The sequence below is a fragment of the Pezoporus flaviventris genome, unplaced genomic scaffold, assembly GCF_033815535.1.
Source record: "Pezoporus flaviventris isolate CSIRO_AGI_PZ_B2104156 unplaced genomic scaffold, CSIRO_AGI_Pfla_v1 ptg000031l, whole genome shotgun sequence".
Lineage (NCBI taxonomy): Eukaryota > Metazoa > Chordata > Aves > Psittaciformes > Psittacidae > Pezoporus > Pezoporus flaviventris.
Window position 1 is genome coordinate 23,770,338 of NW_026892579.1, and position 20,153 is coordinate 23,790,490.

The 20,153-nt window shown below is 38.4% G+C and overlaps 1 protein-coding gene across 3 annotated transcripts; it reads right to left on the reverse strand.

Moving 5' to 3' along the window:
- Positions 1–51: 51 nt before the first annotated feature.
- On the reverse strand, positions 52–19,459 carry DDX43 (DEAD-box helicase 43). Of its 3 annotated transcripts, none has more exons than XM_061460472.1 (16): positions 19,384–19,402; positions 18,925–18,980; positions 18,431–18,563; positions 16,956–17,063; positions 14,468–14,549; positions 12,665–12,821; positions 12,470–12,588; positions 12,103–12,213; positions 10,586–10,727; positions 7,034–7,134; positions 6,217–6,304; positions 5,319–5,446; positions 4,663–4,772; positions 3,803–3,941; positions 2,907–3,014; positions 52–1,139 (listed from the first exon to the last, which is right to left on the reverse strand). In XM_061460472.1, the coding sequence occupies exons 3-16, from the start codon at positions 18,492–18,494 to the stop codon at positions 1,013–1,015; spliced, it is 1,584 nt and encodes a 527-aa protein (XP_061316456.1). In that variant the 5' UTR covers positions 18,495–18,563; positions 18,925–18,980; positions 19,384–19,402; the 3' UTR covers positions 52–1,012. The 3 variants fall into 3 exon arrangements, with proteins under 3 accessions (XP_061316456.1, XP_061316455.1, XP_061316458.1); XM_061460474.1 differs by having other exon boundaries at positions 679–1,139; positions 2,927–3,014; positions 19,334–19,459; XM_061460471.1 differs by lacking the exon at positions 19,384–19,402 and having other exon boundaries at positions 18,925–19,203.
- Positions 19,460–20,153: the final 694 nt, after the last annotated feature.

The following is a 20,153-nucleotide window of genomic DNA, read 5'->3' on the forward strand; positions in this document are numbered from 1 at the left end:
AGTTTATTAATTTTTCCATGTACTTACAGGACACATGACTAAACAAATTCAGACCAAGTATCAAATGAAGTAGCTCCTTCCCATCTAACTTCTAAAGAGTGAAAGCATATCCCAGTGTCATTAAGAATCTGTGTGACAGAACCAAATCCAAATGTAAAATTCAAATGAATTTTATCCGAACTTTCAAACCTATGTTTTCTTCATAACTTTGTTAACACTGCTCTAGTAAACTCTTGGTTTAGTTCCTTAAGCAAGAAAATTACATCTATGATAACAAGAGTAAAAGCTGCTTTTTTTTTCAGCAGTTAGCCATGGACATGTATTTCTTGTTACGCTCTCCTCCATTAAAAAGAAATGTAGAATTCTCTCAAAAAAAGCTAGAGACACATCAAAACAAAAATGTCTTTCAGTGTTAAGTTTTAAAATAAAAACCAAACCAAACTTGCTTCAGCAAATAGTTAATGCAAACAACAGTTTTCAAATAACTAAGTTATCTTTGGAAAAACTGCATGCCACTGGGAAGTGTGATGTATCAATGCAAAAGTCCAGCATTTTGAAGCCATGCTGACAAATACTGCTTACATTCACTAATCCAGTTCTCTGAAAATAAAAAGAAAAATTGTATTTTACATTCTTATATTAATACATTTAACCAAAAAAACAAAGCAAAAAACCCCACAAACCCCAACAAAATCCACAAACCCAAAACCCAACAACCAAAGCCACGGTGTTTATTTTTTAACCAGTAGATAATGACTTTATAAATTACGCACATCACAAGAAAAAATATTTTCTTTTTAAATGAAATTAATTTTTCCTAAGTGAAAATAGTGTTCATGCACAAAACTAGATTTATTTCTGTATGAAGTTAAACCAGTTTTCTTTTCTAAGCCACTTCTTAAAACACATTTTATTTAAATGGGACAGGTACAGAAAACAATCAACTGAGAAAAGCAACTTCTAAATTCAAGCCCATAGAGGCTAGCACTAACTATAATCACTTACTCTTTTCTTACTGCAGGGGATTACAGTTATCTTGAGGGCTTGCTCTGAGGTCTTCGTATATCCTTCCCGATTTCTTTTCTAATTTGAAATTCTTTGTATCTTTGTGCCATTGCAATAAGCTCATTCGGAACAATCTGATAAGAAAGTAGCACAAGAACAAGGCCAGTTTTATATAAATCTAAAATTTTAGACCCTACTTTACAAAAAAGTCATTGATTTGTGTGCTCCCAAACTTGATTTTGTTATTTATCAGGCCTCTGTCATTTTGCAAATTGTCTTTCTGTAGAGATCCATAGAGAAGCCTTTTTACATAAAATTATACTCAAAAATATACTTACAAATAATCAGCACAGAGTCTCTGGATTTTCAATGACATATTTATACTCAGATCACCTTATCTGACAACAGCATACAGCCAGCTAATTAAAACACAAGTATTTCAGGCAGAAATGTATGTCGGTGATGATGAACAGATGAAAAAAAAAATGTCCAACTCCACTGTCATGGCAGACATTAATGCAATGTTTGCTGCAAAATGCAGTACAAGTGTCTACTGACAGAAGAGGTTTTGGATCACTCATCTACCAAAGCCAGCCTGGTTTGACTATCTGCTACAGCATGTAACTATGCAGCAGGTAGGGATATCCAGCCCAGAATCAGTTTCCTGATCGGAGAGCAAGCTCACACAGTGCATGTGAGCACAGCATTAATGTGATTGCTCAGCCTCTGTGGTTTGTCTCCCTGTGACTGGCACAAATGCAGCACAAGCAGTACAGTACAAACACTTTCAAGTCTCCTTAGAAATGCCTACACCTGACAATGCTTGAACAGGTGAAGAATGCAGCCAGGGCAGTATGTTCCTCCAGTTTCCACTTCTTTTGCCATAATTCAGCAATACTTGCCATTTGCTGTAAGCAATTTTTCTTAAGCTGGCATGAGCGTCAGCTTGCTAGCAGGTATTTTACGTGCTGAATTGCTCTTACTGGTAAACAACTGCCCTGGCTATCAGGAGTCCATGCAATAGGATGCATATGGAACAGTCTATTTGGACTCAGTTTTAGACACTGCTTAAAAATAAAGTGAAAAATGATGCATCTCTCTAGCTGAAAATCACTACAGACTTGTATCAAGAGAGAGAAGTAATGAGACAAAGCTAGTTTCCAGTTGAAACACTGGATGATTTCCTTTCTTAGCATCAGATCCTCTCATGCAGTATGAAACAGAGTTTATTCAAACTAATTGGAATTCTCACATTCGTAGTAAGTGGCATAACATCCTTCAAAGAGTTGTAAACTAGAAGATTCAGGTGAAGTTCTAACTCGAGTTAAAGTTCGAGTAAGCATCCACAATAACAACCACAGATCCTAGGTAAAAGCAATTCAGCTTGTACTCAAACTCCCATCCCCCCAAATAAAGTAAAACAAAACAAACAAAACAAAAACAAAACCCAAAGCAACAAAAAAATCAAATTCCAGTCATATTTCCCATACATCTGTAAGAAAAATAGCTTGGAAAAGTACACGCAACTATCACAACTGCCAGATATAATAAACTGAGAGATTCTGATACAAATATTGTTGGTATTTACACCTTCAAATAAGAACATGCATCCAGAAGTGAAATACAAATGGAATAAAGTACTACAAGATAAAATAGGTCCTATTAATCCTATGCAGACCCCATGTGTGCTTACGTTAGTTACTTTTTCTTTGGATGTGGAAGGCTTTAAGTTCCTGGTTCTTTCTGGGACTAATCTGTAAGATAAAATACAGCTACGGACAAGAGAGACTTAACCCATTTTTTGTTTGAGGCACTATGAGCACTCACCAAGAAAAGTGTAAGTAGGCATAGACCTTCATGAATCGTTTCAGCTCGTAACCCAGAACCAACATAAATCTTACCCAGCAAGATGTATTCTTACTTGGTCTGTTCTTTCCAGAATTTCTATCAGCTCAGATGCAAACTTCCAGTTATTCTTAGTGACAAGTGTTATTGCCTCCCCAGTACGTCTAAACAAGGAATGAAATGACTGTTGATCTCCAAAACGACTGCTGCTAAACTCTTCCTACTGACCTATACACTAATAAATTGTACTACAGCCAATATTATTGAATTGGTAAGTAAAAACTGGCTTGAGTATTTACTATGCACATGACAAAGAACAACTTTTCATAAAGATCAGAATATGGCAATTCACCTAAAATGGAGCAAAAGCACAACTAATTTAGACAATAAACCTAGCATAAAGACAACATATTTAAGTATGAAGAGATACGTGCTCATAAAATGATTAAAACAAACACACGCACAAGAAAAAAATAATGGAAAAAACAAACAAACAAGCCACACTTGTGCCTACCTGGGAAAACAGCATTCAAAAGTCCTAACACCACACTACATCTGAAACCTTTAAATTTATGCATGTTTTTTCCCAACAGGCCATCCAGAAAACTAAACAACTCAGTGACTCATGAAGAGACAAACAAGGAAGTGACATTTCAGAATACCTACACAGACATTGTTTTGAGCTGTAATTTTTCCCTACATTTAAACCAGCTTTCAAACATCCCTCTTTCCCATCCACTTCAATGAAGTAACAGAAAAATGGAAAACTTGTTTGCTTAACGGTGAACTAATTTCAAAACATAAAGCACGGTTATCTAAAGCATACTTTGATAGACTCTGAAGTCTTCACTCTCCTACCCATATAAACAACTGCAGTTCTAGCATTTGACGAAACACCTATGCAGTGCATAAAGTATTGACAATATATTACTGTCTTCTTGTAAACATTTACCCTGCTCTTCCAGTACGACCTACTCGATGAACATATTCTTCAATGTTGCGTGGGAAGTCAAAGTTAAAAACATGAGTAATATCATGCACATCAAGGCCACGGGAGGCTACGTCAGTAGCTACCAGTATTCTGACTCTGCCTAAAATAAATACAACAGAAAGAGAATGGGACTTTATGGAATAAACAGAAAATATACTCCAGTCTATTGGATTTCTAGCATATAATGCACTTAATACAAATGGAAAAAAATGTTTGTTGCAAGTCATGCTGAGTTAGCTTCAAATACAAGGTGGTTAAGTAAGCACTCAAAACGTCATTTTACTATTATTTGTATTTCACAAGAAGAACAGCAAGGTGCAGGAGAAGCAAGAAACATACCTAGTTGATATAAAGAGTCTGTGAAAAGAACAGAAACCTCAACAACTTTATTCTCAGCTAGCATCCTTATCATAGGACTACTCTGTTCTACTAACATATGAACACATAACCCCAAAGTATAACCCCTACTGGCACAATCAAAAACAGAATTGTTTCACTGAAAACACCATCATTTGACACTTAAGTTTACCATTCTGCAGACTAATATAATACTGACTTTTCTAGAGACTTAAAAAAAACAAAATAAGCCTCAAATATTTTTAATTCCTAAGACATTCCAAATTTTATTGAAGAGCAATTTGTTTTGTTTTTTGTTTGTTTGCTTGTCAAATTAACAAAGTAACCATATCATTCAGAGCTTTCTAATGTTTTAATTTCTGTGGTACTGAAGAGACATGGCACTTAGAAATACACAAAGTTCTGCACATGACAAGCTTTATAAACCTGGGCTTAAACAAATGAGTACTTTAGTACAAACCTACCTTTCTTGAAGTCATCTAAAGCCTGCTCTCGGTCCCACTGTTCCCTGTTACCATGAAGTGACTGTACTGGAATTCCTTGGAGACTTAAGTCACTTGCTAAGTCATCAGCTCTAGGGTGAAGTAAAACAACAGTTCTTAAAAGAAGTGCAGAATCTGGATTTACATCCAAAAGATAATGTGACAACAAGAACTAAACATGTGCCAAAGGACAAAACCCCAGCTAGGTCAGCTGATATTTATTATGAAAGAGTATGAAGGCAAGACTATGCTCCACATAAATTTTTGCTTTTATTTATGTATAAGAGAAATAACATTACTGTTTTGTGTTGTTCACTCAAAAAGCTCAGGTTTGGTAAAAAGAGTGCTGCCCCCACGTTGTGTATGGAAGTAAGCAGCACATCACATTAACCAAGAATCTTAACACCTACTTTAACTATGTGAAATTGAGATTTACCACCATTAATGACATTAAAAAAAATTAAATAGAAACTACCAGTCAGTCTGGAGGAATGACTAAATAAATAAGTCTATTACTACTACCCACCCATTGTTGACAAAAGTTGTTACACTTCGTAATTACTATGCGAACTAAGAAACTATCAGTATTTCTGTTAGAAAACAGTGAAGAGATGTAATACTGGGAAGTGATTACATACTTAAGTTTTTTTCCCACAAAAATTATGACCTTGTCTTGCGGCTTCATAGACTCAATGAAGCATTGCATGAAAGCTCTCTTTTCTTCCTCGGCAATAACAACAACTCTCTGTTCGACCGTATTTACTGCCTGTTACACAGCAAAAAGGCATGCTAAGTAACAGATGAAAAGTACATTTTCCCCCTATTTCTACCTAAAAGTGTACAGGGTACTAAGTTTTCTTATTCTCTATCATAAAGAAAAAAAAAAAGGGAACTGAAAGGGGAAAAAAAACCCAAAACCTCATAATTTAAGAGCCAAACTTCAAGCAATCTCTGGACCAGGATGTGGAGATCTTAACATTTCTGTAAATTCTGCTGGTACTGAAGCCAACTAAAGTGGCAGAAGCCTGACAAGTATGCAAGTACATATTAGAAGTTTTGGACTTTGAAGACAGTTCTTACAGTAATGCACATACATGTTCCTGCTCTAGACAAAAGCTTTCCAGGAGTTTAGTATAGAGCTTTCACTTTGTTTTGAGAAAGCAGTAGTTAAGAAACACAGATCCAGGTAAGGATCTGTAAGCATTAGAATAAAGATCTTCACAAGGAAAAGTAATTAAGAAACAGAAGTGAAGACTGCAAGAGTAAGGATTCAGGCAAGAACATGTGCCACTCCGAAGTACATTATTCAAGTGTTAATTTGACTGATACTTGTCACTTGTGCCGTCTTCTACTGAAGATCTAGGACTTCAAGATCTTGTTACAGAAACAGAAGAACAAAGTTCTTCCCTACTTGCTTTAAAAAGAATAATGTGGAGCTACTGTTTTGAAAGTTTGGATTGATTTTAAGGTTGCAAGCAAAATATTTCCTGGTTTAACTGTAGGTTCTTCTTCTTATATAGGAAAAATATAACTTACTGCTAAGTCAAGACTGCCAACATATACAATCATAGGATTTTTCAAATAGGATTTTGCTAGGCGACGAACACCATCAGGCCAAGTAGCACTAAACAGGAAGCAAAGAAGAAAAAAAAAAACAACACATGGCTCACTAATTTCATCTCATTCTTCTTTCTTTTCTTATACACTAGTGAAACACTTGAAGATGCAGTAACAGTAATGAGCTTACATAACATTGAGAAATCATCTTATTAGTAAACAGCACTCAACCTTTAAAGATAACTTTCTAGGTTAAAAGTACAGGCAAAAGTTATGGACCCTTTCTAATGAAGCCAAAAGTGAGTTTTGTATTTCAGTGACACCTAACAAGCAAGTTCCTACTAGTTTTCTAACTTCTAGAACAGCAGAAAATTTATTGTTGGGATATTCTACTGCTAAGATCCCAAAAGCTGCATAAATTTTAAATGAATCCAGGTACAGACTGTACAGACACTGATCAGAAGTTTAGGATACACGTTTGGTCAAAGTTAGCATTTCAAATTGATACAGCAGTTCTAGCACTCCCAGGACACATTCCTTTTCAGGAAGATCTCGGGGTTTTTTTTGTAGTTGAGGTAAAACATCAAAAAAGGGGTATGAAATGAAATAAAATAAAATTATCAAATGACTCATTAAGACAGAACTGGAAAGAAAACTGATGCCATTATGCACCATAAAAGTTCCCACTTAGGCTGGTAGAAGTTTTAATAAAACTGAAATATTTATTCCAAAGTTAACTTATTCAAGTCCTGATGTTTACAGTGTTTAAGTACTGAGCACTATTATGTTTCCATACCTTGTCATAACAGTTTGTCTGTCAGGCCGCACATCTATCAGGATTTTCATAATCTGAGGTTCAAATCCCATATCCAACATCCTGTCAGCCTCATCCAAAACCTGCTCAGAACAAGTTTTAGTTCCTCAGGTAAGGGTTTCAGCAAGACAATACAGAGCAGACCATTTTAATGGTATCAGTTTTAATTGCAGAATCCAATCCATAATGTATTGCAAAATTTGTTCAACTTCTATTTCACCTCTTTGATTTCCTTGAAGCCTTTTCATTTCGAAACATATTTGTGGGCAAACCAAAAAAAAAAAATCCACAGCACCTTTGAGAGCACTTGAAGGAAAAAACAACTGTTTAACAATAATTTGGTTGGTGCCTAAAACTAAGCACAGTATTAAAAGAACAGCAAACAACAAAACCAACCAAATGCAAGGGAGGGCAGAAAAATGCGAAAATAGACACCCCACACTTTCACTTTGCAATTTAAAGGGAAAAAAAAACAAATCTCACTTCTAACTTGATATAGATCTTATACTAGGCCAAAATATCAGTTATCAATTTATTTTCTCATCAGAAGTAGGAAATAAGCCAGACTCTACATTCTGGCTCACACTAGGACACTACAAAACTCAAACCCATTTCATCTTGTAAAGCAAAACAAAACAAAACCAAAGCACAAAAAACCAAAAGAGAACAAGTGAGATGAAGGCCTGAGTAAAATTATTTGGAACTAGTTTATTTTTCTCATATACAAGCATGCTTGTGGCTGTTTTCAGAGTCTTATACGAAGGAAGAAGACTGGCTCCTTTAATTTTAATTTTTCCCCTTTAATTTTCAAATAGTGTTTATATAAATCAAAGTTATACAGCTCACACTTTTACGTACTGACATTTTCTAGTCACTTATGTGGAAGCATAAGACTTTGATGATAATGCCATTCTGTCCCAATTTTGCTGATCCATTCTTTTCAGATGTTTTATTCTAGTCAAGGTTTTTAGTATATTATCTATGTAAATCTCTGAAATTGATATTCAAAGGACTTGCAGAGATTTCATTAACTACTTGGATTCTAATACAGTGGCAGGACTGAAACATCACTAATTTTGTATACAGAGTTGTCTACTATGCCCCTTGCAGCAGCAGCAGTTTTCTAAGTTATTAAGCACACTGATACTTTGCTGGAAAGAAAGAAGAAAAAAAGTATGTATGCATATTAGCCATCTCAGAGTAGTTGAAATTCACTTTCCTTATTTCTGATAGCTACTTAATAAAGAACAAAGACTATAATATACAGAAAATAGATATTAGCACTATATTTTTTCCAAATACCTCTCCTCACAGCCAGGTCCTGATTTATAAGATAGATCTTCCCCCAGCTGACATAATCTTAGGTTTCATGTTATCTACACATATGTACTTGTTAATATTTTTATTTCAGTTCTGCTTCTTGCCAAGAAATTCTAACAAGCCAGTTCTTCATGTAAAAATTATTTTCTTCCCTCTGTTTTAAATAAGTTATCAATAAGTTTTGCACTAGTTTTTGTATTTGAAGAATAAAAAAACTACTCCAATCTACCTTCTATGCCCTAATTCACGTGGGGTTTTTTTCAGTATATACTTTCCCCTAAATGCTTCCCAGTAATTCATGCACAACTCCAATTTCCTTACTTATGCTTTATGAGCATAAGGTCAAAAGAAAAAAAATCACTTAGATTACTGATGAATGAATAGCAATTTATATCAAACACAGCAGAACAGAAAGCAATCTTCAAATGACATGTACTGCAAACAATCAAAAGGCTGTATGTGATGATTTCCCAGTCTTTCTTCTGAAATCATAAAACCCAGCCTATCTTGAATAAATAGGTTCCTAAAAAACTGAATCAAGACTGCAACAACTTGACAGTTCTGTGAGGCAAGAAGACAAATTCTCTGCCTCCAATTCACCTTATGTACGGTCTATATTCAAACCTAATAAACTCTAACAGAGTTTGGGGTTTTGTTTATTTTTTTTAAACAAACAATTGTATTCTGATTTCTGACCTTGGAAGTCATTTGGAAAACAATTATATCAGCAAATAATACTTGTGCACCTTGGGAGCATTCATAAGACTCAGTGTCTTTAAATCAAAACTGTAAAAGAACCTCTTGAATGAACAGCATTCTTCATCAAAGGTGTTAAAGTTGAAATCTAATACCACTCTCTTTTCTCTGAAATAAGGCTGCAAAATGAAACTTTTTTTTTTTGGGGGGGGGGGGGGGCTTAAGATTGATAAATGAAGATATGGAAATGGAAAGCATCTTATATATCTAAAAGTACAAGAAACTATGAGGAAAAAGATATAGTAACATTAAAAAGAGCATTTTGGATGTCCAGCTTTTCAAACAGACCTAAAGAAGCACAGCATTTCCAAAAAGTCTTAGGCATGAGACAACCACTTTGCAAATCACAGTCCTTGCACTGGTTTCAATCTTCTGAAAATATTTAACTTCTAGTGGTACAACAAACAATGTTCTCCTGCTTTACATCATGAGGTTTTTCAATTAAATAGCTTATTTTTAGCTATCAAACTTAATATCATACTACAGTATACCTTGCATATACTGAAACATCCAGTTTTGGTTACATATATATTCTTTGCTTTAGAAAGCAGTGTGTGCTTGTAATATGACTGTACTCCACCTTGGCAGAGAAAGATTACTGATGTTCTTACAGTTCTCAGAAAGAAGGTTCTCAGGCTTTTCTTTCCTCCTTAGTAATTATATGTTACTCTCCTACATGAAACTACTCTCATGTCTCCCAATAATATTCTTTTTTTTTTTCTCCCTAATGATACTATACCACCACGGGCCTTGCCAGTAAGCTCACAACTATTAACTAGAACTGGAGCTAACTTTTCTCAGCATGAGTATTTAACCCTTAGAGGGGAATGGGTGGAGAGAAGGGAGGAAAAGCGGGACACATTGTTAAATGCCACCAATTAAACAGATAACTTGGAAATAATTTGAATACATCTAAGTATTTTACAAAATAGCAATGGATTTAAGCGTCCAGCACAGAAAAAGGCAAGAATTAAATGAAGACATAAGGATTCATAATGATGTTTACATGGCTATTTTCCCTGAGATCAAAAGAAAGTCAGACACGCAAACATTTAAATATCTAACTCTGGTGCTTGCTGCACAAGTTCTAAGAACATGAGTCACTGGTAACCATTACAAGAAAAGGAAAAGAAAACTTCGAAAAGGCATTTCATCCATTAATAACTGATCCTGACAAAACTTGCTTCAAAACATCAAACTTGACAAGAGATAAAAATTTAGCATCTTTTAAATGCTTACTGTACTAGAAGCCTGTTTTATTTTTTTTTAGGGAATATTCCACATCTGCAATGCAATTACGGTACGTACCAATCATCTCTCCAACACCAATCTCAATGTTAAGACCTATCATAAATTTAAGACTTAAAAAGTTCAAAGAAAACTTCATTAAAGCTTAAGTTCACACCAAATCAACCATTACCCAACTGGTACATTATTCAGTCCATATCAGCTACTTGCCAGGTACGTTATGCTCTTCAAATTTATGAAGTTGTTCATTTGAAGATCATTCAGTCTGCCAGGAGTAGCAATAACAATATCCACACCTTTGGTAACCACGTCTATCTGTCCTTTTCGGTCCCCACCACCATATATGCAAATACTGAAAAACAAAGTGTTTTACAGAAGCAGCATATTAAGGTTCAACTAAAGCATTTTCAAATAAATATCACCATTTTGCTTTATTTTACAAAGCATCATCAGGTATTACCAAAAGGAAGGAATACAGTAAGTGTGACTTACAGTATCACAGGAAATAATGGACTTAACACTGAATGATCCTCCCTCAGCAGTTCAGCAATACCTCTCTGCTGAAACTGTAGTGAACGCAATCACAAAGGGGAGGAAGGTGTACGAGTATGTTTTGGGTTGTTCTGAAGATATTCACACCAAAACCAGATGAACATATGAAAGGATGCATGATTTTCTAAACAGTATCATCAAAAGTCAGACATGCTTTTGTTAAAACAATCAATGCACTCAATAAGGTATCGGGCTTACTCACACAAACTCAATGTGCTCTGTAAAACTCATCAGTATTTTTGAGAAGGAAGCAGAATGTACATCTCAGTATTTGATGACTAATTCTGAATGCTATACAAAGCTATCAGAGAGCCCTGAAAGTTAAGTTTTGGAGTACAGTAATGTCTGTTTAACAGCTTAAATGAAGACGTACATTCTCAGAAGGTTTGTGGATGAAACCAAACGGGGGGAAGCAGTCAACACAGTAGAGAGCTGTTATTCAGAAAAGCCACAAAAGGCTGGAGAAATGGGCTGACAGGAATTCCATGAAGATTAACAAAAGCAAAGATGGGGATAGAATTATCCCATGGCTGAGGGCCAACATTCTAGAAGATGGCTTTGCACAAAAAGAGTTGGGTGGGTAAGGAACTGACCATTATCCAACAATGTAATGCCACAGAAAAGAAAGCCAGCTGTGCACTACGGAGAAGGTAGCCAGAAGGTTGAAAGCGCTCTTTATTCTCTTTTATTCAGCACCTGTGAGATGACACCTCAAGCACAACATCCAGTTTTTTTACCCCCTGCCTCTATTACAAGACACATATATTCATACTGGAGCAGGTTCAGCAGGCAGCTACCAAGAAGGTAAAGGAGATGGGGTGGATTACGTGAAGCTGGTAACGAAGCTTGTTCAGCCTGAAGAGGAGGCTTGGAAAGACCTTATTGCTGTCTACAACTAACCTAACAGCAAGGTGCCGAGGAGACAGCCAAACTCTACTCAGCTGTCCACACAGAAAAATAAGAAGCAACAAAGCTACAATGCAGAGAACTCCAACTATGTAAGAAACAGACTCTCACTATGACAGTAGTCAAAACAGGCATTCTAAAAAACTAGGAAAATATGAACTCTGCAATTACTACCTTCACCTCCTCTCTTAGCAAATGCCTTATTTTAGTAGGTGAATTAAACCACAAGTGGTAGGGAAAAAAAAACGAAACTTAAGAAGCAAGATTACCTTTTAATTCCTTTGTATGTGTACTTCAAACATTCTGCCTCTACTTGAAGAGCCAGTTCTCGAGTAGGAGCAAGGACTAACATTCCTGGCCCCCCACGCTGATCTTTGGATCTGCAATAAGAAGCTCTAGAATGTGGGTATAAGGCTAGACAAAATCCATCACACCTGATATTGAATGTTTTCATAGTGTTCTAGACTTTCTCACTGCACTGCGAATGTAATCTATGGTAACCAATTTGGTACTTTTTCCACCAGGTTATAAATCATACAATTATATGAATTTTATTAGCTTTACTAAAAAAATATCATATGAAGGGTAGGGGCAGGGGAAAGTATCCACAGCTAAACAACTCAAGCATATCCTTACATTGGTTGTGAAGTCAAGTGAATGAATCCAGGCATTAAGTATGCTAATGTCTTCCCAGTACCAGTCTGTGCTATACCAATAAGATCAAGTCCTTGAAGTATGATTGGCCATGCCTGGGACTAACATAAAACAACAAATACTTAAATGCGTTTTTCTCTAAAGCTTCAGTTAGAGTCATCAAAATTGAAGACATACCTGAATTGGTGTAGGCTTTTGAAAACCAGCTTTTTTTATATTAGCCATAATATCGGGATAATGCTCAAATACATCTTCAAACTTACAAACAGGATTGGGAATGGAGCGCTTTTCACCTTCTTTTAAGTCATCACAAATTATATTATTATTTTCTTTCCTGTATAGAATTAAAGAAGTGCAATTGCTTTAAAGTCTCATTATCTGAGAAAATAGAGCTAACAAAAAAGACTGCCTTTCTGATTCTTTTTTAATTCCTGAAACAAAAACCTCCAAGTTCAGATTCTTGAATGAGACTTATAACTATTCTAACTTTAAGAAAGCCTTTCTACAAAAACACTTCTCCTGGAGGCATCAATTACCATTCTTTCTTAAGAAAGACTATTGTGAAGTTATATATTGTTATTAACATGAACTGCAGTCCTGTCATATTAGGCTTCAATTATATTCTATTACAAATGAGACAACTGTGTCAAGTTTTTAAACCTAAAGACAAGCCAGAACTCAGAGGAATGGACTGGACTTCTTTGTCAGAACCCTATGTTCTGTCAAAAGCCTTCCTGAAATACTTTCAGAGCAGTTTTCTGGAAGCTCTGTAAAATACAAACAATAGTTTAGAAAAAAGAATGTAGTCAGCAAGACAAGCTCAGAAAAATACCCAAGCAAAACCCAATCCCCAAAACCAAACAACCAAAACCCAAACTGCAACATGCACAGAAAAAGCTACACTAAACACTGAGGTTCCAAGGCTCCCCCCAATTAAGAGGTATTTATTTTCATTCCAGCCCTGTACTCTTCTGAAGATTCTATTCATCAAATAGCTTTACTTCAAGCAGGATGTGAGCTAGGAAAAACATGAGTAATTTTTGTTTTTCTCATGTTTAAAAAAAATACATTTTCTTTTTTCAATTACTGTTTTGTCTTTAAGCAAACAGATTAGATGAAAAAGGAAGAACATTCCTTTATCTCACAAGAAAGTGCTCTTCCTCAATGCATATTCTGAACCTACATAAAAATGTTCTGTTGTGCTTGACTAGCTCTAACAATAACACATACCTATACTTTAAAGAAACAGGCATCAGTTTCATACTTTACTCATTGTGGCAAGGTTTCCCTGATGGGCATGCAAGAGAAAAAAAACCAAAACCAGACACCATGCAAAAAGGAAAGTAATACAAGGTAATGCTTTAAGAATGTTCACCCACTTCATTAGAACTATTGAAAAGTACTGAAACTTATCATTGCCTGAACCGAGTCACTTGGAACAGATGATCTGATTTTCTTGAAAAGTAATCATGTAGATTTCTGGATCAAAATGAATGGATACAGTTAACTGAGGTGTATATTCACCAGGATGTACTTGGAAAGACAAGATAAGACAGATAGAAAAGCAACAGTAACAGAAGCTGAAATTTGTTTTGAAGACAGTATTTGACTAAAATATACAGAGAAGAAAATGGCAGCCAAGAAGTATTCAAGATGTGAACAATCACATTTGGAAGGACCTAAAAAACGGGAACATGCTGTCTCATGAAATGTAAGGAATATCCAAAGGCCATTGAACTGTCTGGTTTATTTTTTCCCCTCTGAAAGTCAACCATATAAAACACTTGTAGAGAAATTTTCCAAGCAACTAATATAATCTCATCTGGTAAATATTGTTTAATTACTAAGAAAAAGTTCCAAGTTATTACAAGACCCTACCATTAATGCTGCTGTCTCAGTAGTTTATCATCCACTTTATGGGCTTTATTCTTTAATATCAATTCCTGCAAAACAGACGATTCCCTATAGAAAAGGTCTTACCGCCACAGCTCCACTTCTTCTTGTGACATAGATGCTGTTCTTGATGATTCTTTATAGAAGTTTTTCTCTATTGGAGGCAAGTCTTAAAGAGTCAGGAAAAGTAAACTTCAGTACATGCAAAAGAACTGCTTGTCTGCATTTCAAGTTCTAAAGTAATTTCTCCTAACACATACTATAATATTTCATAGAATCACAGAATTGTTTGAGTTAGAAGAGACCATTAAGATCACCCAGTTCCAACCCCTTTACATGGGCAGGCACACTTTCCACTAGACCAGGCTGCTCAAATCCCTGTCCAACCTGGCCTTGAACACTGCCAGGGATGGGGCAGCCACAGCTTCTCTGGGCAACTTGTTCCAGTGTAAAGCCATTCCCGCATGTCACAGAATCATAGAATCGTTAGGGTTGGAAAGGACCTTAAGACCATCTAGTTCCACCCCCCCTGCCATAGGCAGGGACACCTCATGCTAAACCATCTCACGCAAGGCTTCGTCCAACCTGGCCTTGAACACTGCCAGGGATGGAGCATTCACAACCCCCCCGGGCAACCCTTTCCAGTGCCTCACCACCCTAACAGGAAAGAATTTCCTCCCTATATCCAATCTAAACTTCCCTCCTTAAGTTTTAACCCATTACCCCTTGTCCTGTCATTACAGTCCTTAATGAAGGATCCCTCCCCAGCATCCTTATAGGCCCCCTTCAGATACTGGAAGGCTGCTATGAGGCCTCCACGCAGCCTTCTCTTCTCCAGGCTGAACAGCCCTAACTTCCTCAGCCTATCTTCATATGGGAGGTGCTCCAGTCCCCTGATCATCGTCGTGGCCCTCCTTTGGACTTGTTCCAACAGTTCCATGTCCTTTTTATGTTGAGGACACCAGAACTGCACACAATACTCCAAGTGAGGTCTCACAAGAGCAGAGTAGAGGGGCAGGATCACCTCCTTCGACCTTCTGGTCATGCACCTCTTGATGCAGCCCAGGATACGGTTGGCTTTCTGGGCTGCAAGCGCACACTGAAGCCAGCTCATGTCCATTTTCTCATCGACCAGCACCCCCAAGTCCTTCCCCACAGGGCTGCTCTGAATCTCTTCTTTGCCCAACCTGTAGCTGTGCCTGGGATTGCTCCAACCCAGGTATAGGACCTTGCACTTGGCATGGTTAAACTTCATGAGGTTGGCATGTGCCCACCTCACAAGTGTGTTGAGGTCCCTCTGGATGGCATTCCTTCCCTCCAGTGTATCAACTGAACCACACAGCTTGGTGTCATCGGCAAACTTGGTGAGGGAGCACTCAATCCCATTGTCCCGGTCAGTGACAAAGATGTTAAACAAGACCGGTCCGAACACTGATCCCTGAGGGACACCACTCGTTACTGGTCTCCAGCCGGACATGGAGCCATTGACCACAACTCTTTGCGTGCAGCCATCCAGCCAGTTCTTTATCCATCGAGTGGTCCATCCATCAAATTGATGTCTCTCCAATTTAGAGACAAGGATGTCGTGTGGGACAGTGTCGAATGCTTTACATAAGTCTAGGTAGATGCCATCAACTGCTCTACCCCTGTCCATCAGTTCTGTAGCCCCATCACAGAAGGCCACCAAATTGGTCAGGCAGGATTTCCCCTTAGTGAAGCCATGCTGGCTGTCACCAAGCACCTTGCTGTTCTTCGTGTGCCTTAGCGTGCCTTCCAGGAGAATCTGCTCCAAGCTTTTGCCAGGCACAGAGGCGAGACTGACTGGTCTGTAATTCCCCGGGTCATCCAATTTCCCCTTCTTGAAAATGGGAGTTATATTTCTCTTCTTCCCGTCATCAGGAACTTCACCTGACTGCCATGATTTTTCAAATATGATGGCCAGTGGCTTAGCAACTTCATTCGCCAGCTACTTCAGGACTCACGGATGGATTTCATCAGGTCCCACGGACTTGTGCATGTTCAGGTTTTTAAGATGGTCTCGAACCAGATCCTCTCCTACAGCAGGCCCAGGGTTTTCATTCTCACAGTCCCTGTGTCTACCTTCCAAGACTTGGGTGGTGTGGTCAGAGCCTTTGCCAGTGAAGACCAAGGCATAGAAGTCATTCAGAATCTCAGCCTTCTCCAAATCCTGTGTAGCTAGTTCTCCCGAGAGCTTCCAGAGGGAGCCTACATTGTCCCTAGTCTGCTTTTTGTTTGCTATGTACCTGTAGAATCCCTTCCTGTCACTATATGCCCTTGTATTTAGAGGTCTCATTTTTTCTGCTGCAGCCACATACCAAACAACACTGTAAAGGGTGAAGTCAAAATACTAATTGAGTAGCAAGAACTACTTGGTTATGTAGGTCCTCCATGACCATGCTGAGAAATGCTGATGCGGTCATTTCATTGCAAATACTTAACTAACTTGGACACTGAAAGATTCCAACATCTCAAAGCAAAAATTAAAACATTTACACATTCAACAGATTTATTACATAAAGACAAGTACTAATACAACGGAAATTTTAAAACTAACCTGCCCACTTCATCGCTTCATATTTAGCTCTGTTTTCTCGAAGATAGGCCCAGTTAATCACTGATTGCGTTGGGTTATCTTTAGGCTTGATAGTGTCCAAGGTTTTTCCTATTGTGAAAAAGCTGCTGTTTGATGGAATCTGTTGCAGGGTAAGTGAGAAACCCCCCTCAAAACAAACACTTTATTTTCTTTTTTTTATTGTATGGCCTCTCAAGTAATTTTTAATAGACATGAAGCATTTAAATAGAAAATTCTTTCTTAGATCTTAGTCTGAAACATCAATAAAATCTGTACAAATGCAGTTCTAATAAAAAAAAAGAAAAAAGAAGCATTTCAACATCTTCAGCTACTTAAAAAAGAGTGGCAACAGGTTCTGAAATGCTGCTCCTCCAGCTATAAGGCTTGTTGTACTGCAGGCTTTTGAAAAACTTGCGAACCAGTAGATGATATGCAGACAGAAAGCTTTATTTTTAACAGCTACAAAAAGTAAGGTTTACTTCTAAAGTATCCAATGACACCACAATGAAGTCCTGGTGCAGTTACACTCTATACTTCTTTTTTGACGAGATTAACACTTCACAAAGGTTTTACACTGAAGATATAAATGGCAACACAATTATGTATTGATGTAAAAGCAGGAAACACATGGAAAACACAGTAACCCATACTAAGGAAACTTTATTCCTAGCCTCTTGAAACATTCACCTTCTGTGGCACTTTTAAACTCAAAACTCAGAACTACCCCATTCCTTATTCTAACACTGGAACACAACTCTCAGATCCCTTCTTCCTCATCAGTGCCTCAGATCAACAGCCATGGATAGTTTGCCTGTACAAAAAGTCATTGGGAGCACACAGACAAATACCAGTAAGTAGCATCTCAACATACAATCATTACTTATAAATCCACATAACTATAGACAATAAAGCCTAGTAAAGAGAGGCATGATGTGCAAGACCAAACCTTAAATGCCAACCTGCCATGAAAGCAGTAAAAAGTCAGCATTGCCCATGCTATAAACAGTATGTTTGCCTTATACATTCATAAAAACTTACAGGGCTTTAATACTGCACAGATACTACTTTAAAACTTAAACTAGAGCAAATGCTTGTATTCTGGAGAACCAGACTGATAATGCAAGATACCAAGTAGTCTAACATTCTGCATTCATTTAAATTGTTGAAAACACACAGCAACTCATTTTCACAGAAGTCTGGCCATTTGAAAGGGGAAACTTTTCACAACCAAGAAAGGAGGATGTCTACATATTTCTGTTTTAAGCAGGTATGCCACTGTCCAAAAACAAGGTGAAAGTTAATTCAGTTCAGTAGTATATTAATAATATAAAAGTACTCCATCAAACTACCAAATGCATGGAAAGACAATCCACAGTATTTTTTAAACAAACAACCCCCGAACAATAACATAAAAACCCCAAATCCCAAACACACAAATCCCTAAACAAATTCCTTACCTTTCTCACTCCCACCTCTACTGTAGTTTTGTCCAGATCTTGTAACAGCATCATCAATCAACATCTTGGCTTTGTTTTGTACAGCAACACTGCCAAAAATCTTTACTTCAGCTTCATAGGCTCCCTTTATCACCTATGTTCATAAAACCTTACTGAGTTTTTTTAACACCACAATGACAAACTTTATATAGAAATATATACTTAAAACAGTCTTAGATTTTTTTTTCCTGAATTTCAACTTCTGAGGGAATTAAAGTGCCTTTTCCTTTCTAAAAAGGTAATAAGTGCATACTTAGGGGAAGAGTATCAGTAAGCTTCTCAAGTCAAGCTACACCCTCAATTACACTTCATTTTCACCAATTCTCGTAAAACAGTAGAATTATTACAGCTATTGCAGCACACTTCAAGTTGCTGCATTAACTGATTTACACAAAAGCAAAACCAATCACGTTCACAACATAGTCCAGGCCTTAATGACACACAGAACATGGTACCTTTATCCTGGAACCTGAAGAATCCTCAAGCTCTCTTATTTTACTTCCACCCCGACCTGTAATAAAGATACACTGTTAAGTGTTACAGAGATTCAGGCCAAACTGCCAGAAACTACGCATGGTAAATGCTTAGCATTTTGGTTGTGACCAAACCCCGAGACCTTCACAGGAGTACCTGCATTCATAAGTAAAACAACCTGTGACATCAAACTGCTGGAAATGCAGGTAACTTATGTGTCAATTAGCCAAATACAAGGTGCATGGGGGTTGTGTGTGAAAGCACCTCAGATAGAGCAGCAAAATCACCTCAAGAGAGAACCGTTCTTCCTCCAGACGAGAGGGGCTTACACTGCTGGCTATGAGAAGCAGACACCAAGCCAACAACTTCAAGGAGGAAAAACTCAGCTACCCTGGCGAGTGGGAGAGCTCCACTCCTCCGTGCAGAAGGCAGCAGTGCACCTCCTCAGGATGCAGAGGGACGGGCAGGGGCCCACAAGAACGAACCTCTCGGCGGCCGGCTCCTCTCCTCCTCCCCCACCCGCTTACCTCAGCAGGCCAAGCGCCCGAGGTGTGGGTGTGCGGCCATTATTACCTATGAGAGCTCCGACCAGGGCGCTGTCGAGGTGGAAGCAAAGGGGCTCCGCGGCGTCACCATGCTGGCTGGCGGTAGCTCGGGACCGCCACTGCCGCGCCGCCTTCCCTGCGCCAAGGGGACTCTCAGCGCCTCGAGGCTCCCACTCCTCTCCGAGGCCGGGCACTGCCGCCACTGCCGCCGCCGCCGCATCCTCCCGCCACCACTCAGCGCTCCTTCGTCCGCCGCCGCCCGCTATGGAGGCGTGACTCTGCGAAGGGGTAGGCGGCGGCTGGCGCAGGCACCCAGGAGGAGATGGCGGCTGACCCGTACCGACGTCCTCATCGCTGCCCGTGTCCCAGTCAGACATGCCAACAGCCCTACTAGCCGCCGCTGACCATATGCGAAACCTTACCGCGCTGTAGGCTAGGAGCGAGCTGACTGGCCAGGACGGGCAGCTCTCTAGCAGTGATTGGCTGGCTCGGAGAGGGGAGAACCTATGACCGTCCCTGCTGAGTCCGGGGCTGAGCTCTCGCGGGCTCCGCGCTCAGAGCTGCAGGGTCCTAAGTCCTGATTTCTCACTCCCTTACTTCTCCTGCGCCGGCTTGGGCTGCACTGAGGAGGGGGAGGCAGCGGTGTTTTAGGAAGGGAGGGAAAG